The 15277-nt window shown below is 48.3% G+C and overlaps 1 protein-coding gene across 1 annotated transcript in view; it reads left to right on the top strand.

Moving 5' to 3' along the window:
* The first annotated feature begins 604 nt into the window (after positions 1-604).
* Positions 605-15277, top strand: part of EXTL3 (exostosin like glycosyltransferase 3) — a 34088-nt gene continuing 19415 nt past the window's right edge. Inside the window, exon 1 of the mRNA XM_086461699.1 lies at positions 605-2752. Within this exon, the coding sequence (XP_086317825.1) occupies positions 605-2752 (2148 nt within the window). The remainder of the gene's footprint in view (positions 2753-15277) is intronic.

The following is a 15277-nucleotide window of genomic DNA, read 5'->3' as shown; positions in this document are numbered from 1 at the left end:
GTTAGACACGTACAGAGGTTGCTCTTTTGCAGAGAGGACAGTTGCTTTTAAAAACTAGCGACGTCTTAGGTCGCTAAGGGGTCGTTTTGTTTGCGTTGTCTTGAGTATGTGATTGTTCTCTTGTAGGTATGGCAGAGCATCAGCGGCGCAGCAGCGATGAGAGAGAGTGACATTCGTACGAGTCTCTTCTGGCTCCTTCTCCACAATGTCTGGTGCCTCTGCATATTCATTGGATGGTAATGCAGGATGTCAAGAGCAGCGGTAGAGTTTGGCCTGATCCCATTGTGTTTTTCTTCTGCCGGTTGAGACTTTGAATCACCATGACAACGCTGTGACAGTTCCAGCAAAGGTTGCCCGCAGACCAAGGGTGGGCTGGGGGGTGGGTGAGAAGGTCAATGATTGAGTCTAACGGGATCAAAAGTTGTGCCTGCAGCAAAACGACTGTAGACAAGCCGTCAGCACAAGAAGAAGATGAAATTCCCCTTCTATTGGCTACTCGTTAAGCAGGCACAATAACATTTTTTTCCAAGAGACTCGCTGTAAAAACTCTTTTGGTTATGGCTACTGATCCAACGTGATTGGGTGCGCCGCGACTTTGGAACTCATGACTGGATATACGATGTTGCGCAATGGGGGAGTGGGGAACGGAGGCCAGCCGTGGGTGCTGAGATGGTCCAGTCGGATCCGGCTCACCTGGCTTAGTTTCACCCTCTTCATTATCCTTGTCTTCTTTCCCCTCATCGCCCACTACTACCTGACCACCATCGATGACGCGGATGATGCCGGCAAGCGCATCTTTGGCCCGCGGACCGGCAATGAGCTGTGCGAGGTAAAGCACGTGCAAGACCTGTGCCGCATCCGCGAGTCAGTCAGCGAGGAGCTGCTCCAGCTGGAGGCCAAGCGGCAGGAGCTCAACAGCGAGATCGCCAAGCTCAACTTGAAGATCGAGGCCTGCAAAAAGAGCATTGAAAATGCCAAGCAGGACCTGCTGCAGCTGAAGAACGTCATCAGCCAGACGGAGCATTCCTACAAAGAGCTGATGGCTCAGAACCAGCCCAAGCTCTCCTTGCCCATCCGGCTGCTGCCAGACAAAGACGATGCGACCTTCCCCCTGCCAAAATCCAACCGGAACTGCAGGCTGCACAACTGCTTTGACTACTCACGCTGCCCGTTGACATCTGGCTTTCCAGTCTATGTCTACAACAGTGACGATTACCCTTTTGGTAGTTCCTTAGACCCTTTAATTAAACAAGCCTTTGAGGCGACCGTCAGAACTAATGTTTATGTTACTGAAAATGCAAATATTGCTTGTGTGTATATAATTTTAGTGGGGGAAATGCAAGAGCCTGTAATGCCAAAACCTACTGAACTAGAGCAACAGTTGCACTCTTTGCCGTATTGGAGGACTGATGGACATAACCATCTCATCATCAATTTGTCAAGGAAATCAGAAACTCAGAACTTCATTTACAACATCAGCACAGGGCGCGCCATGGTTGCCCAGTCCACGTTTTACGACGTGCAGTATCGACCGGGCTTCGATATTGTGGTATCACCTCTGGTCCACGCTATGTCTGAACCCAATTTCCTAGAAATCCCACCCCAGGTGCCAGTCAAGCGTAAATATCTGTTTAGTTTCCAGGGGGAGAAGATCGAGTCTCTCAGATCTAGCTTGCAAGAGGTTCGCTCTTTCGAAGAGGAAATAGAAGGCAATGCCCCAGCTGACTATGATGATCGGATCATTACCACCTTGAAGGCTGTTCAGGACAGCAAGTTGGACTTTGTTTTGGTGGAGTTCACGTGTAAGAACCAGCCTAAGGCGAGTCTGCCCACTGAGTGGGCTCTGTGTGGAGAAAGGGATGACAGACTAGAGCTACTGAAGCTATCTACTTTTGCACTGATAATCACCCCAGGGGACACCCATTTAGTGATCTCCGCCGGGTGCGCCATGAGACTGTTTGAGGCTCTGGAAGTTGGAGCCATCCCGGTGGTTCTCGGAGAGCAAGTTCAGCTACCCTATAATGACGTGATCCGGTGGAACGAGGCAGCCTTAATTATACCAAAGCCACGTATCACAGAAGTGCACTTTCTTCTGAGAAGCATTTCTGACAACGATCTCCTTGCCATGAGGAGGCAGGGCCGCTTCTTGTGGGAGACCTACTTCTCCACCTCCGACAACGTGTTCAGCACAGTCTTAGCTATCATAAGGACTCGAATCCAAATCCCGGCTGCTCCTATCCGAGAAGAAACCGCCGTGGAGATACCCCACCGGTCTGGCAAAGCTGCTGGTACAGACCCCAATATGGCAGACAATGGTGACCTGGACTTGGGGCCTGTGGAAACAGAACCACCCTATGCATCTCCCAAATATCTCCGCAATTTCACCCTCACTGCAATGGACATCTACAGGAATTGGAATTCTGCTCCGGGGCCTTTCCATCTCTTCCCCTACACTCCCTTTGACCCTGTTTTACCATCAGAAGCAAAATTTTTGGGGTCTGGGACTGGATTTCGACCAATTGGTGGAGGAGCAGGTGGCTCTGGGAAGGAGTTCCAGGCTGCTTTGGGTGGCAACGTCCCCCGGGAGCAGTTCACAGTAGTGATGTTGACTTACGAGCGGGAGGAAGTGTTGATGAACTCCCTAGAAAGGCTCAATGGTCTCCCATACTTAAATAAAGTTGTGGTAGTGTGGAACTCTCCCAAGCTTCCCTCTGAGGATCTCTTGTGGCCAGACATTGGCGTCCCGATCATGGTAAGAAAGACGTTGCTACTATGGTCTTGCTTCCTGGTGGGATTTGTGTATTAAAGTTGGCTGTAGCGCTTCGGTGGCGTGTCAGCTCAGCTTAAGTCATCTAGGACAGCATTCATCTCGCGTGGCTGTAGATGTCTGTACCTGATCTGGATGCTTTATCGGTGCAGAAAAACAGGGAGATTACAGGTATGACTCATCTGACCCATTTTAGGTGTTTGCATGAGAAATGCCGTGGCTCCTGCTCTAGAAATGCCTGTTTTATCTCCACCGACTTTGAGAGGGGGGCCAATGTTCAGAGGTGGACAGCTGTGCTCTGTGGTTGCGTGAACTTAGGCTGTCATGAGAGAATTCATTCGGCGACCTCTGGGTTATGAAATAGAGGGGCTGTTATGCAGGAGAGGCTAAACTGTAAAAATAGGGGATCTTTAGAGGAGCCAGGTGTTTAGCACTCATGAAACAGTAATTGCTTGTATGGAGCCTAATACGACTCTCGAGGCTTAACGCTAGAGATTCTTGCTTATTGAAAGTCTTTGCTCTTGAAGTGTCACGCTGTGAGGACGGTTGGCACCTTATAAATACCTAAGTAGTGACTGTTTCTGCACTTTCCCAGATAAATCTTTTATAAAAACACAAAGAGAGACCCACTGAAGCCATGCCTGCTGCAAGGGCCTTAAGAGGCTTTTATCACTTTATATTGCAAGGAATGGCAAAGAAGAAAGCAGGGGAAAAACATAAGCCAAGGCTAATGTGACCATGACAGTTTCCACGCTCCAAAGGCCGTAATTGAGTTGTGTTTAGGTTTGGGTTGATTTTATTTTTCTCCAGCCAAACTTGAATATGCAACGCCTTCAAAAAACAATGTTCCTTTTCGTGCCCAGCTACTTGCCTGTGTATTGGCAGTGTTGCTTGTAAGGAGTTAATTCTCCCTGAACTATTACTCATGTATGTATTTATTTACTTTAAGGCTTCTCTGTCATCCCAGCACAACTTTCTGCACTGGCCATTGTTGAGAATCAATATTAAATATAAATTTCCCCATGCCCTTGTAACAAGAGCACAGGCATAGATCCACTAACAAGAAACAACACTGTGTTGTCTGAATCCAGTTGTTTTTAGAGGACAAATGGAAGGATAATGCTTTACCAATTAGGGAAGGGAAAAATAAAAGAGGGACATGGCACTTAAGTACGCAAACTGTGTGTGGTTTATGTGACAGGACGCTACTAAACTTAATAGCAGTGTGAGCTTTATGCTTCATGCAAAGAGATTCATTGATTTAATATTTCGCTTTATTATTATTGTGATGAATAAATCCTTCTGCTCACATTTAAAAACCCTTATGGTCCAGGGACAATGAGGAGAGAAAATTGCTTGGATAATTGCAAAATAATCTTTCACATTAGTCCTGTTGAATGCCTGGATTCGGCAAAATCTTTGCATTGTGTCTGCTGAAAAAACTGTGAACTCCTTCAGAGCTGAAGAGTGGGGATTGTTCTCCTTGGACTTGCTAATGGGTGTTATTTGTGAAAGAAAAATATGTTTCTGTTGGTGGAAGTGAATGGCTTTTTTTACTCTGCTCACCTCTGCACATCTGTTGTGTTGGAGGCCCACTGGCTTTTTTGGGGACTTTGACATACACAGGTTGCTGCGTGTCGCCTTCGAGCCGTGCGCTGGGGTTTGTGCGCTGCGGGGGATGTTCGGTACCCCTCGGTTGAGGAGGAGGAAGTTGTCTTGTGTCTGCTTTGGGATGTTGTGCTCGTGGCCAAGTGCCAAGGAACGGCTGGAGCACCGCGAGCTTCGCTGGGGTCCTTCCCGAAGGACCGTGTTGGTCTGATAATAGCTGTGCTTTCTTCCCATTTTTCTAAATCCCACTTCTAAAAAGAGCCCAAGTCTCCTGGGATCTCTCATAGGAGGCTTAACCCATTGCAGCCTCCAGGCATCGATCCCACCGAAGAGCTTGGTGCCAAGTCCACATCCCGACTGGGTGTTTAAATCACGTTGGGAGTCTGTAGTGTTCGTCTATCTGGATGATTTACTACAGTAAAGACATAAAAATTTACCTGGGCTTCATCAAACGGTGACAGATCCTGAGACCTGCTGTGGAGAAGGACAACAAGAACTTGGGGAGTAGAGGTGAGGCTCCGTTCCAGCCTCGGTGGCTGAGGCGTGGGATGTGTTAGCCAGGGGAAGACGCAGGTGGGCGTGTGGGGTTGGTAGGAAACACAAGCCTTTACGAATGCTGGTGTCAAAAGAAACTGCAGAGCTGTGAATTTGATTTCCTTATGGGGAAGTAAGTGTCTTTTGATGGGGAATATCCAATTCTCTCAGATCTTGAAGCAGCGCTGTATCTTTATGTAATAAGCAAGTCCCAGTAACTTTGAGGTGCAAGAAATTGCCCTGTGTTCAAGTCCCAAAGCACACGAGAGCTGTGCAGAGTGAAGTCAAGGGAAACAGCAGTGGACAGACGCAGATTTGGGCGCCCTGCCTTGCGATTGAAGTGGGTCCAGGCACCATCTGACTGCGAGGAGCGGCGCAACAGCAGCACCCGCGCGTCAGCACGATCCATGATCAAAGCACCTGAAGCCAGAAGGTTCTTGAGGTAAATCGCAGCCTAATGAGGCAAAGCAACGTGTGTAGTGTGTTCTGGGCTGCAAGAACCCTTGGAGGCATAACATAGTCCTGAGTCCCACCAGCAGCTTGGTGGGACTTTAGCTGTGCAGCTTTGTGCTAGCAGAATACCCAAAGGAGAAGTGGGCTTCCTCCTTGCTGCGTGGGCTGACCTTAGTTCATCCATCTGTTCCTTGAAACATGGTTTGCAAACTGTGCTGCTTGGTTGCGATTTGGTCTTCCGAAGCGGGTTATGTGGTTTGTTTTCCCTGGTGGGTTGGGAGTTAATCAAGAGCAAAGCTTGAAGCTGTGTTGGATCTTTGAATCTTTCATGGATAATGAGATGAACAGGCCTACAGAATAGATTTGGCTTTTTAAAACTTTTACTTACGTATAGATTTCTTGTGATGGCATAATTTACTATAAAATCAGTAAGATTCCTTGGCTTCACAGGAGTCTCTGATAAAATACTCTGGCCCTGTACCAAGCCTGAAGTGACAAAGTGCAAATATAATTTCACGTAAAGTTGTGTGTGTAGTTCAGGGTTGCCCCTGGAACATATGTAGGTAGATTACCCTCTAATTTAAAGTGCCTTTGTGCTGGAGTTGAGCTGTAAAAATTGTTCCCATCTCAGGTTAAATAGTATTACAGCAAAAACCAAAGGTTGTAAGTGAGAAGTCCTGTTTACACATGCTTAAAAACTTGCTTTCTGCAAGGGTTTGTATCTCCAGCACTGCATCAGGAGAACTTCCCCAGACAGAAGAACCTGGAGAGCGTAGCTCTACAAGCACCAACGGCAGCATCGCAACCACTGCTTAACTTCTGAGCGCCTCCCCGCAGGACTTACACAGAGGTGGTGCATCCTTCAAGGTCTGTACTTCAAGATGTTTGTGGCATCTGGCAAAGTCACAATATACTCAAGGAATTAAAAACTGCCTGGACCACCAATCCCTGCCAGCAGTTGAGCTCCACCCCCTTGTGGCAAGGGTCAGAGCCCTCCTGTCCACCGCTTTACTGTGGTCGCTGAAGTCCCCAGCAGGGTGCTGCTCGTACCTCACCAGCAAGTGATGGTGCTATTTCCATGCTTACAGGGAAGAAAAGGGAAAGGAATTTGGATTAAATCCTGCTCTGAACCGGTAGAAAGACTGCCCTAGGCTTGGAGTGAGGTGGCGATACTTGGCTATTGCTCCCGCGCTGCCCCTGCACACACATTAATCTTGGAAAGTTTTCTGCCGGTGGAATAAAGGAGAAGTCGTTAAGGAGAAGATCTGGCTCACTCTTTGGACTTCCAGCTTCTCCTTTCGGCATCTCCGCGCTCAGGATTTCTAAACAGCGTACAGGCGACGACAGGAGAAACCTCAGTCTTTGCTTTGCAGTTCCTTGACAGCATTTTCATCCACCTGAATAAAAGGGAAGGGAAACAAATGAAACGAAACGCTCAGGCAACCACACATCCAGCCCACACAGATGGTAATAAGGTGCACCCGAGAAGATTCGGATCCCGCTGCGCTTTGCGGTGTGCTCGGCACCGATGTGCTGCTGCTTTCTGCTTGCTGTAGGGCACTTGCTTTGCAATTCCTCGGCAGACTTGCAGCATGGACGCAAGTCCAGATGCTTAATAAACCCGGTATGTTCTTTTAGCAGCTCTTCAAATCCTCCAGAGCTGATTGACTGTCCATCTTCCATGTGGCTCTGAGCAGGACGTGGATTGGGGCAGGGGGACAGGATTCCTTTTCCCTGTTTCTGCTCTGGTTTTAATCCTAAAAAACTAAAAGAATGAGTTTAGCTTTAACAGCCAGAGTTACCTGAAGAGAATTTGTTTTAATATATTTAATATGTATTTCAGAAGGCTGCCAGTGCTGCGTATGCCCTTCGTTTGGTGGGAAAGCACAAAACCCTGAGCACCAAGGTGATTAAGCTCTGGAGCAGCTTGCACTCAAAACCAGCCACAGATCCTCTAATGCAGCAATTAAATTATCCATTTCCCTTTCAGAAACTTCCTTAAAGCCCCCCAGGAGTTGCAGTCCGAGCCAGGAAAGCAAACTGTGTGCACTCAGCAGCCTCCTCTTACCTCCTCTCAACTCCTCTCCTACCCACATTTCTCAGCCTGTGGGTCGTGCGCTGGAGATGGGTGGAGACTGGGCTCCCAAGAGCTCAGGAGAACCCTGAATTTCATTATAATCTCAAGTAAAAATAATCTCGTCCCCTTGGAGGCACCCTCTGCCATCCAGCTCTAGCATCTTCAGGTCGGTCTGTCTCTTAAACTGGACAAAGATGCATTTTTAACACTTTCTTTTTTCCTGTCCTTAATAGAGTAAGGAGAAAGCATCTCATTTTAAGTAAAGGGTTTGCCAGCCAGAGAGGAACCGCTGCTTTCAAACTGCGAGGGCTTCGTGCTGTGTTGCCAGCGCAGCGATCTCTGCTTGCCAAGGGCTTCAGAGGTCCAGGCAACATCAGAAAAAGGTTTGTGGCAGGCAGACAGCTTCGTGGGGACAGATGCTTCATCTGTTGACAGGGGGGTTGGAACCTCAGTGATTTCCAGGCAACGTTGCCTTTATTTCCTTTTATTTTTTCCCTCTCCTGAGCCCTTGGTGTGCAGCTCAGGGTGGCTGTTGACTTTACCGATCTCAAATCCATCGCTTTGGCTGCGTGGGCTGAGGGGTGGCACCATCTGAATGGTGGTGCACCTCCTCAGCCTGCTGGGCTGGGTATGTTGGAGGCAAAGGAAGAATGAGATTTATCCTCGTTAGCTGATAATTGAGCTTTTGTACTGAGCTGATGCCGGGGTGTTTTGCTGCGGGGAGTGGGTTGGATCAGGACTATCCAGTTGTGCCGTGGCTTCGCTTTGTTTTGAGCCAGTGTAACATCTCTCCCACTTTCCCAGTAGTGATTGGCTTTCAGTTGGGTTGTTTTGGAAGCCCAAGGGCTTTGCGTGGGCTGCCAGTGTCATGCGTGGAGCGTTGCCTATGAACCCAGCTGAGCTGTGAAAAGGCTTCCCACGTTTGGGGCTAAACCTTACTCAGCCCCAAAACAGTTCTTTTCACAACCTGTGCTCATGTTCTAAGAAATTACAGCCTGAACTTCCAACTCATCTTTCTTTCCTGCGTGCGTGCAGGTCCTTCGGTGACAGAGCCGTGGCTGGAGAAGCCCTGCGGCACTTTGCTTTCTCCCCTTCCTCCAGGTTTAGGTGGTGTGTGCTTGTAGGCATTTCTGAGCAATTTATCTGGGTTCACTGCCACTGCCAGCTCCTGTGGCTTTCGGCAGTGACTAATCCTTTCCTTCAGCTTTGTTATAGAATAAGTAGCTGGCTTTGATCTCTGCAGCCAGTTCCAGTGGCGTAACGTCCTTTTCTGCTGGCTTGGTGGCCGGCTGAGAAAGCTCATTCAATTTAGCTGCTTGTTTGAAAAGGAATAATCTTTGGGAAATGTCTAATCCGGAAGCATTGCTGCATCTGCAGACCTCTTTGGCTGGCCACAGTGTCCCTTGAAATGCCAGTTGTAAATCAGGAGCAGACGGGGGAAATGCCGTCATGACTTCCCCTTCTGTTTGGGCAGCGGCTGTGCAGCCGTGCTCTGCTGAGCTCGCTGCTCGAGGACGGATGGCTTAGGTTTGCCCATCCTTTCTAGCAGAAATACTTGAAGGTGCTTTGGTATCTCCATTTTAAGGAGCACGGTGGGGTCCCTAGGTGATACTTGTGGCGAAGAAGAGGAGCAACAGAACCCGGACAGCCTGTAACATCCGTGTGTAGCGTGCCATGGTGGCAGCGTGAGCTTCTCTGCTTGTCCTTCAACATCGAGTTTGGTTTTCTGGTAAGAGCAGAGCCAGCCTTGCAAACCAAAGGCTCACAGAGTCACCGGTAAATCGAGCTGAACTGGAGTGGTGTGCGTGATCCAGGGTGAGGTCCTCAAGGGGACCGTGAGTTAAACAAGAGAATAAAACTCTCCGTGCTGATCGGAGACCACCATTTCAATCAGTCCTTTTTCTTCCTGGGAGCTGTGCATGAGTACCAGCTGAGGTCCTGGCACAGCTAGGTAATTCAGCACATACCTAACCCTTCCTTGGTGACGTGGCTTGTGCTTTTCTGGTCCGACTTGCATGCCGAAGCTTTTCAGCGAGTCAGAGCTTTACACTGGACGCTCACCGCTTCTCCCTGCCTTACCCTAGCTTGCAACTCGCGTGTACAAAATTGGGAGGAACCCAACTTAACTTTCAGGTGCTGGGTTGCGTATGATGGGAGCGGGGAGCTAGAGGTTTGCCTCCAGAAGGAACAATTCAGGCTGTGCTTTCCATGACAAAATCAGCTGAGAAGACCACCTCGTTTCTGAGTTACTTTACCCAAGAGATTTACACCGTCCGTGGGTTAGATGGGCCCCATCCAGTGCACCATCTTTACCAGCAGTGTATCACAGGTTTACGAGTTAAATTGCAGGGCGATGTTGGACGAAAAATGTCTGCGTGCTGCTGTCGAGTACGTAGCACCACCTGCTGCCTGCAGAGCGCGGTGCTGCTGGAGGGGCAGATCAGTTCTCAAATCCCTGGGAGTTTTGCTGTCTCGATATATATTTTTACCGTTGTATAGCAGAAGAGGAGGGAGCAAATTTGCTGCTTAGTTTACCTGCGATGCTAAAATCCAGATGCTTGTCACTGCAGGGCCTAAAAGCAAAGGTGCAGCGATGCGTGAATGTACGCTGATAATGTAACAAGCAGTGCCGACTTCTTGGGGATTTGCGCTCTGAATATTAACTCAAACACCCTTGCGATGCTCCGCTGCTGTTGCCTAAAACCAGTGTTTAATTCTCTCGCGTGCCATATGCTGGTTTGCAATAGCTTTTCCGTAGACAAAGCGTTACCGTGGCCTCAGCTCTCCCAATTCCCTTGGCTTAGGATGCAGCTAACAGGGTTGGTGACCAGAAGGAAGGCGTTCCTTTGGGGCGTTGGAAAGGGAAAAACAAGGGTGGGAAGCATCCTCACGCACGGCTACGTACCTAACCGCCTGGTTTTTCTCGCATGCAAAAGCTTGAAGATGTCACGGGGGCCGGACCTGCTGCGTTGAAGCCTTTAACCATCAACACGAAAGCTGTCTGTGCATCTTTAAAACGCTCTCCGCTCGGGAGCGGGCTCTGTCACAACAGCTCGGAGACAAAAGCGGCACGATAGGACTTGGCGCTGGAGTCAGTGCAGTAGCAAAATACCACATTGTTTTCCCAGGGCTGGATTCCTGCTGCTTTTAGGGTTTGCATGGTGGCCTGCATGTGCCTGTTTAAATAACAGCAGTGTATTTAATGTCCCCAAATTACTCCATGCAGGGGAACAAGCATGGGGGGGGGGAACTGAGCATGTGGATGCATTTTCTCTATTTTTTCCCCTCTGTTTTCACCTTCTTTTGGTTCTCTGTGACTTTGTTACTGCAGCTCTTAGTTCATATGGTGCCGTGTGTTGACATCCACTTTACCACACCTTTCTCCCAATAAAGTCCCAGAACCTGGGTATCTGCATTCCCTTTCTTCCCATGTTTTTAACTGTCTTGGTGGAGTGGTTTTGCTGTGCACAGAATGCGCAGAATTAGTGAAGTGAAGACAGGCTTGTCTCCCACAGCAGCTATAACTTGATGCTGTACCACAAAAAGTGGATGAGTCCCCAGGCACAGGAGAGGAGGAGTGAGTTGCAGTCACCAAGGTCATGAATTTGGCTTTGGCTTCTGGGTGTTAAATAGGTGGGACAAAAAAAAAAAAAAAGAAAAAAAATCTGTGTTCTTAAAATTTGCTGGAACAGGAGGGACCTCGCGGGGCATTGCGACATCCAGGGCTGTGAGGGTTGTGAGAAGATTATAAAGAGAAAGGTAACTCTTGGGTGTGAGGTTAGAGAGAGAAATGAGGAGGAGAGAGAGATTTTAATCACTGCTTGTTCTTACGTGTCTGGTGTAGCTCACAGGTCCCTCCTCAAGCTCTGTGGGATCGATCAGCAAAGATATTGCAGCTTTCAAATCGAAGACAGTGACTTATCCCCAAGTTTACCAGTGGGCCGGCGATGGTGCAGCACAGCAGCCACAATATTACTCACCTCCTGGACAGTCTCTTACCCATTTTCCCCACGGTACCTGCCTGTATCTGGTGAGGAAGCAGAGGTTGCTCTCCATTATCTAACTGATGGATGCTTTTTCTTCAGTTTTCTTGAAATCAAACTCTGCAGTTAGCAATGATGGATCTCCCTGCCACGCTGTGCGTGCAGAGCACTCCCCTATCCAAAAAGCACCTCCTGGCTCCTTCCCGTGCTTCTGGAGGAGGAAGTTCATCTTGTGTGAAAGTGGTCGAAAAGCAGAAAGGGTGGAGTAGCTCGATTCAGAACCAAGAGCTACCGTTTGTTTTCCCATTGTCCTGACTGCTGGATCCCTGGAATCGGTGCTGTGTAACTACAAGGACCCAGAAAAGATGGAGCTTTTTTTCCCCTGATGACAGTGAGGGCATGTCATTTTAGAGAGCATAAGAAACTCAGGGGAAAAAGCAGTAGTTTTAAGTCACTTCTGTTTGTTTAAGCCTTCAGTTAATTAATGAAAATCTGTGTTAGCCCTGCGAAGAAAGGTGAGGAATATTTCCCTTCGCCTGAAACTGGCAAAAGGTCCATAAGCAAGGAACTAAGAGCATCTTGCTAATAAGCCAGGGGGAAACTGAGGCACAGAGAACGAAAAAACATGCCTGGTCACTAAACCATGCACTTGTAGGTCTCCTTATAAGCTCGCAGAAATGCTGTTTTCACCTCTTCCCAGATTTGCTAGCAGCAGAGGATGGGAAATCTGGTGAAGCTGCTCTTAGGCTTCGCAGATAACACTTGCAGATCGCAGTAGTTCAACAAAGTCTTCAGGTTTCTGAATGCTTATCTGAATTGAACTCAGAAGGTTGCTCGAGGTTCATGTAGGGAAGGGAGATGGTTTTTGTTCTCGACATGGAACGTTTAAAGCATTTTGGGCAGGGAGGTTCAGTTTCCAACTTTGATGTGGAAGGGCTAATCGTTGCTTTGATCTCCCGAGCTGCCCAGAGCCCTGGCTGGTGGAAGCCTGCCTTATCTCTACGGTAAGGGACAGCCCCGTCTTTTACTGTGGAGGAAAAGAGGGAACAAGGAAAGCACTTTTCTGGGAAATACAAGAGCTATAAGCTAGATAATTCTTTGTGATAAGGCTCATTTTCCTCTTGCTCTGAAAGCAGGTGACAAAGCAAATTGGTTTCAAAACACTGGTAATAATTAGGTTGATTTTATCAGAAATTTATAAAAGGAATTGGTTTTAATTATGCCTCATTTATGTGAACTCTGTAATTTCTAACACATGCTGGTCCTTAGTTCCCGACCCATACTGTGGGTTGTGGGAGGTGGTTATGGTAGTTGCTATTCATCCCAACCATGTATTTGTCAGTAATGTATTAACTACCCCTCGATGGAAGCATTTGTTCCCCCTTCATTTTGTTTTCGTTTTTAATTGACTAACGGCAGAAGTTTAAGTAAATCACTAAGTAGTAAAAATCTTGGGGCAAGCCAAGCTTTGAAGAACATGATGTTGCTCGCTGCAGAGAGCATGGGGATGGTGCTCCTCGTGCTGCTACCTTCTGCTCATCTGGGTGGAAGACGGTGGGCTCGTGCGAGACGCGAACCAGGTGAAGCAGGATTCAGCCAAGGGTTCCAGCAATTAGGATCCAGCAACTGAAACCTACGAGCAAAGGGAATATCCTCAGAAACCCATCTGGGGTTTGTATCCTCGTTTGTCATCAACTGGCTCTGCCACGTCGGGTGAGGGGGCATTTATTGCTCGCTGAGGCGAGATCGCGTGTTTGGTAAAAATGCCTTACCCCTTTATTTGACCAACATTCAGGGTAATATCCTGACCCTATTCTCTGATATTTGAACTGTTGGAAATTGCTTTTCTTGATGATCTGTACTCATGGAACAACAAGAACAATGAGACATAAAATGCTGATTAGGGAATCATGGTATGGGTTTGCTAGTTCTTTTCTTCTAACGTTACATAAAAGAGCTCTCATCTCTAGATAATGGATTTGAGGACAGGCGTGCTGGCAGAAAGCTGTCTTTATTTCATCTGGACCCATCAGAACTTTCCCAGTGAGATTGCAGCCTTCTCATCTCAGAGGTCCCCAGCAATCTTCCAGTCTGGAATAAACCTGGAAGCCAAAAGTGAATTTGCATGCCTGAGCGCTCTTGATGGTTGCTGCTCCCAGCACGTAAGCATTAATAAATCCTCTGTCCTCTTCCCATCAAAAAAAATAACCTACCTGCAAACTTGATGGCTTCTTGGCTCTGTGTGTATTCCAGCTTTTTTAGTAGCTGCTCGGTAAGTTAATAGTCTGACCCCAATTCCTTCCCCCGTTAGCTGAGGTGCTGTGTTCATTTTGATGCCTTCAGCCCCCAGATATGAAAGCCTGCGGTAGAGCTCTTCGAGGATGGGACACAGCAGCTTTTAAATGCTGAACAGCATCACCGAGCATCGTTGGATGGAATGTATTCCAAACAGTGAGACGTACCAATTTTAACAAATTTAACAATAATTGTACCTGCTCCGCCAGCCGTTTTGTTTTAGCGCTGTAGTGGAAATCCTGTTTGACAGATACCAAGCAGGAAGAGAAGGAGCCTGCTGAAGAAGTAATTGCACAACAATTCTGAGGATTTGCGCTGATGAAAGTCTCTGTTAATTAAAGCAGTCGGGCTATCAGCCAAAGAGCAAAGTGTGGAAAGATAAGCTGTGCCTCGCTTAGCGAACAGAAAGGAGATATTTCCAGTAATCCCCTGGGACTGCATCCCTTGGGTTTCCAGCGCTTCCTTCTTCCGCTGGAGACGCTCTGACTCTCCGTGGTGCATTTCTGTATCTCTGAGATGGATGTTGCTGTGTCTCCTTCCCATGGACGCTGATGACCTGGTATTGCAGAGCAGCTGATGGCTTGGCAGGACGAGGATACCTCAAGGGTGCTCCTGAACCGCCTTGCTGACTTTTACATGCTCTCCGTCTTGCAGATGAGATGTGACAGCCCTTCTCGGATCCATCCCTGAGCTCTTAGTCCATTTGCTGCCAGACTTCTCAGCGCGGACCAGGGGACTAGCAGTGTGTCTTCTCCAATGAAATTAGAAGTGCATGAATTAGGTAGTGGAGTCTTAAGAGTGAAGGGCTGAGAGAGATCTGGGCTTCAATACTTTAGAAGTTTTTTTTTAGTTTTACTTGATTTTTTTTTAAATAAGGTCAGGGAGTTGCAGTTTATGCATCTTTCTTAGGCTCTGGTATGGCTCTTCCAGGCTCTGGTATGGCTCTTCCAAGGAGGACAAGGTACCTGGCCTGACACATCTCCCGACACCCCTGTGATGAGCACTCCACCTACACAGCGCAGCTGGGAAACTGAGGCAGGGACACTGAATATTTTTGCCAAAATAAGGTCAGGCTTTTGCAGTCGGTTCCTCTGCGAGCTGGTCAGGGTTTTCTGCTTCATCTGCGCAGGCTGTGTTACACGGCGTTTCTGTGGTTAGTTCAAGTGCAGGAACAGGAGAGTCCTGGCCGTGGGCTCTTTCTTGGCCTGTTTTCACTCTGCTGCTCTGAATTTCACCAGCTGCTCTGAAAATAAATTCGAGCGGCGTGCAGCGGTCCTGGCTGCAGGTATCGCTCCGACCTGGTGCAGCTCTGCCCTACGGGGTGCGGTGCCAGCTTCGCTACGCTACCCAAAAGAGAGCCAGGAGATGAAAGCTAGTTCAGAGCAGTGATCATCACTCTAGTCTGATGTGCTCCGCAGGCTCTGCCCGCCTCTGGGGACGGGCCAGGATGCTGCAAGGATCAGCAGCTCCTCTGCTGGCAGAACCAAACTGCTGCTGAACCCCAGGAGTTGGAGTCGGCTTAAATCTGAAGCAGAAAGGTGGTACCTGTTCCCAGGCTCA

The sequence above is a fragment of the Leptosomus discolor genome, chromosome 2 (genome assembly GCF_034619465.1).
Source record: "Leptosomus discolor isolate bLepDis1 chromosome 2, bLepDis1.hap2, whole genome shotgun sequence".
Lineage (NCBI taxonomy): Eukaryota > Metazoa > Chordata > Aves > Leptosomiformes > Leptosomidae > Leptosomus > Leptosomus discolor.
Note: the sequence above shows the minus strand (reverse complement) of the source record. Positions and strands in the feature narration are given on the sequence as shown.